At 37.5% G+C, this 4,120-nt stretch overlaps 1 protein-coding gene across 2 annotated transcripts; it reads left to right on the forward strand.

Moving 5' to 3' along the window:
• Positions 1–205: 205 nt before the first annotated feature.
• Positions 206–3,127, forward strand: LOC129872826 (S-adenosylmethionine decarboxylase proenzyme-like). Of its 2 annotated transcripts, none has more exons than XM_055947730.1 (4): positions 206–345; positions 444–500; positions 1,397–1,546; positions 1,645–3,127. In XM_055947730.1, the coding sequence occupies exon 4, from the start codon at positions 1,821–1,823 to the stop codon at positions 2,907–2,909; it is 1,089 nt and encodes a 362-aa protein (XP_055803705.1). In that variant the 5' UTR covers positions 206–345; positions 444–500; positions 1,397–1,546; positions 1,645–1,820; the 3' UTR covers positions 2,910–3,127. The 2 variants fall into 2 exon arrangements, with proteins under 2 accessions (XP_055803705.1, XP_055803706.1); XM_055947731.1 differs by having other exon boundaries at positions 1,401–1,546.
• The last annotated feature ends 993 nt before the right edge of the window (positions 3,128–4,120 follow it).

The following is a 4,120-nucleotide window of genomic DNA, read 5'->3' on the forward strand; positions in this document are numbered from 1 at the left end:
GAAGGGAGTGGTAGAGTCCGAATGAAACATACAGCTGTATTTTATGTATGTACCGAGTCCTGCGTTGTCACGACGCTTCTTACTCACCACAAGAAATATTCGTGGTCCACATACGTCACAGAAAAACCACACGTGTCAATATCTCATTAAAAGCGCTTCCTTGGCTCAACAGCTCTAGCCGTATATAAATACGTTCAACACCTCTTCATAATATAATGTGCTTCGTTCCTTCAACAAATAAAATTCTCTCTTCTCCAACTTTTGCCGATTTATTGATTTACAAATTCAAAGCTTTGCTCTTTGAGATCCTCTTTTTTCTATTTGCATCGTCGATCCAATTAACCAGTAAGAATTTTATTTTTATTTTTATTGATTTTTGTTTGTTTCTTTGAATTTTGTGCGTTTTTCTGATATGGTTTTGATTTTTGATTTGTGTTTTCTAGGGTTCGGTTGAAGAAGCATTAATTCATCGAAGGAGGTCTCTTATATCACCAATTTTTGTACGTAAAGATTCTGTTGCTTTATATTATTCACTTCTTGAATCGTTTTGCTCTGATTTTGATAATGCTTGGCGTTGTTGTGATTAAAGTTTTAATTTCCTGATAATCGTGTATATAATTGAATTTATGTTATTAACTTAGGGTTTTCATAATTTTTCTATGGGTTGTTCTACCACATCAAAGTCCCCTTAAATAATTTGGGTGATCCTTTGATTGTTGTTTAAAGTCCTTTTCTCCATCTTTGTTAAGGAAAGTAGTTATGACTTTTTAGATTTGATTAGTGTTTGTTTTGTCTTTCTTAAACTCGAGTTTAATTTCATATGGGTGAAATGGTATGGATGAAATTGACAGAAACTATTTTATTTACTTTACATTCTTGAATTTAGATATGGATTACTTGAGCCGGGAGTTTTTATTGTAAACAAGTTCTCCATCTTCTCAAGGGGAGGTGTAAGACAGCCTACATACCACCCTCCCCAGGCTCCACTTGCGTTGTTACACTTGTATGTAGTAGTAGTTGAAGTTGACAGAATAAAATTGTTTAACCTTTAGTATTGCTATTATACATATTTAATTGTCCTTTTTCTTGGAAAAAATAGTAACTTCTTTTGTGAGGTATAGATTTATTTTATGTAGAAGGGTAGTAATACCATAGATACAGTGTTTGTTTTTAATTTACCATCTCAAATGTTGTTACCATTTTTGGGTGGTGGTTCAGGGAGGGTGTAATCCCACTGTATGCAGTCCTTATCCCTCTACCTTTGAGGGGATAGAGCAACAATTTCTACTTGCTTGGACCAAAGGTCCAAAAGCACATGATTGGTTTGGTACTGTGCATAGGTATCCACAGAACTATCAAGTCCAAAATTCTTATTTCTTTTGAATGTTTTAACCAGGTAGGAATCCATGAACTAATGGAGACTGAAGGTGGGAAGAAGAAGTCTAGTAGTAGTTCCTTATTCTACGAAGCTCCCCTAGGTTACACTATTGAAGACGTTCGACCAAACGGTGGAATCAAGAAATTCAGATCAGCTGCTTACTCCAACGTGAGTTTATTTATCCTTTATCTTATGCATTCAAGTTGTTTGAATCTTCGTGTATATATACTGACTGTTTGATCTACTATGTCTTTTTTCATATGCAGTGCACTCGCAAGCCCTCCTGAGATTTTCCGTGATTTAGAATAAACCACCAGAGGTGGTTCCAGTAAAAAGTAGTTTAAATTTAGAATTTTGTTCTTCTCAACTCTTTTTCTTCATCCCTCATCCTCGTTACACTCTCCAAAAAGTAGTCCTTCCCGAGCACTCTCTTTTAAGCAAGATGGAATTGCCGGTTTCTGCCATCGGATTTGAAGGTTACGAAAAGCGACTTGAGATTTGCTTTTTCGAGTTAGGCAACTCTTATGGCCCTGGATGTGGCCTACGATCTCTCTCCAAAGATCAATTGGATGAAATTCTGACACCTGCTGCATGCACCATTGTGTCTTCATTGGCAAATGATGAAGTCGACTCTTATGTCCTTTCAGAGTCCAGCCTCTTTGTCTACTCTTACAAGATCATAATCAAAACTTGTGGCACCACAAAACTGCTGCTCTCGATCCCGCCCATTCTTGAGTTGGCAGATGCACTTAACCTGAAAGTGAAGTCTGTGAGGTACACACGTGGTTGCTTCATCTTTCCTGGCGCTCAACCATACCCACATCGCCACTTCTCCGAAGAAGTGGCCGTACTTGACAGCTATTTTGACAAGCTTGGTGCAGGCAGCAATGCATATGTGATGGGCAATGCTGATAAACAACAGAACTGGCATGTCTATTCTGCTTCAGCTGAATCTGCCGATGCCAATAATGTGAATCCAGTTTACACACTGGAGATGTGCATGACTAACTTGGACAAGAAGAAGGCATCCGTATTTTTCAAGACTCAATCTAGCACTGCTGCTGAGATGACTGAAGTTTCAGGCATTCGTAAGATTCTTCCAGAATCGAACATATGTGATTTTGACTTTGACCCTTGTGGCTACTCGATGAATGCTATTGAAGGCTCAGCAATCTCCACAATTCACATAACGCCTGAGGATGGATTCAGCTATGCAAGTTTTGAATCAGTGGGTTATGATTTTAGAGAGGTCGACTTAACTTCAATGATCGAGAGGGTGTTGTCCTGCTTTGGACCTACTGAGTTTTCCGTGGCTTTACACTGTGACACTCGTGGGAAGGAACTTTACACCGAGTCTGGCCTGGACATTATCGGATACGTCTCTGGAGAAAAGACTACTGAAGTGCTTGGTAAGGGAGGATTGCTTACTTACCTCACATTCAGTAGCGGTGGTAGCTGCGGATCCCCCAGGTCAATCCTTAATAACTGCTGGAGTGAGAACGAGGATGAGGAAACGGAGAAGATATATTAATGAGAAAATTCTCCTTTTATTAGTATGCAATACTATAGTAGTAAACATCAGTTTTTGGTATTTTAATTCAGTTCTGTGGTATCACTTGGAATGAAATAAACTGCTGAGTCTATGCACAGCAGCTCATCGCTTTATACCGTTTGGAATTTTAATATTCAGTTGTCTGGTGTGTAATAAACCTTCTGGGAGACGATATAAATAATTGTCATTGTGGAATATATATGTGTGTACTCTTTATGTTCTGTTATGTTATATACTCGTTCTAAATTCACTTGCGTGTTTGGTTACCTTGAAAAAACTTTCCGTCCCAGATGCCGGTGATCTTATGAACTACAACTCTTTATTGAATTTTTGGCTATTATTTAAATCAATTTACCATAATAATATACTTTTAATTTTTTTTACAGAATTAATATTAGATTATATTTTGCTTTAAAAATTCGGAATCTAACAAGTGACGGACTAACAACGTTAGTTAAAGATAGGTTACTCATTAAAACGTAATCTAGCCCAACAATATTATTTATCCCCACTAGGATGTCGTTTTCATTGCCTTTACCCTATTGATCTAAACCCTTAGCTTATGGAATCTTCAAATTAGATTGACACAACTTTGTTCCCAATTCTCGCCGCTAGTTTTGCCGGGTTGAAATGAGATTCACGACAAGCTTGGAAAGAAGAGATTCACGAAAAGCTTGGATTGTTCAAAAACTTGGTCTGTTCTTGAGGTATGTAATTTCTTTGCAGCAACCTTGCCTCGCCATGAATTATGAGACGTAAACAAGCTTACACTTTTATAGTCGTAGCTTCAGTTGCACTTAAAGCGCTGGCTTCAGTTGTTAATTTTGATACTCTTGTTTATGTCGTATTCGTGGTTAATTTTGATACTCTTGTTCAGAATTGTTTTGCAAATATACTCTGCTATAACTAGTAAAATCATACTATTAACGATTGCATTCTCCTGTCCTAACACAGTACTTATGTTGTAATAGAATTTTTTGTGTAAATATATGCAGGCATGGATTCACGAGTGGGGGTTTCTCAGTTAAAGTGTATTATCTTGTGAGCACATGTCCATGGCATTTGAGCCATTCTTTTGTAAACATGGTGAGCTGATCAAGTTTTCTTGCAGCTGGGCCTCTTGGATAATAGTGATAAATTAGTTAAATCTAGAGTAGGTGAAAAGGCTTTATACAGTGGAGTTTGTTGGC

This window comes from Solanum dulcamara, chromosome 11 (genome assembly GCF_947179165.1).
Source record: "Solanum dulcamara chromosome 11, daSolDulc1.2, whole genome shotgun sequence".
NCBI lineage: Eukaryota > Viridiplantae > Streptophyta > Magnoliopsida > Solanales > Solanaceae > Solanum > Solanum dulcamara.

Coding starts and splice junctions, on each gene's coding strand:
- LOC129872826 (XM_055947730.1), top strand. CDS start 1,821: ATGGAATTGCCGGTTTCTGCCATCGGATTTGAAGGTTACGAAAAGCGA.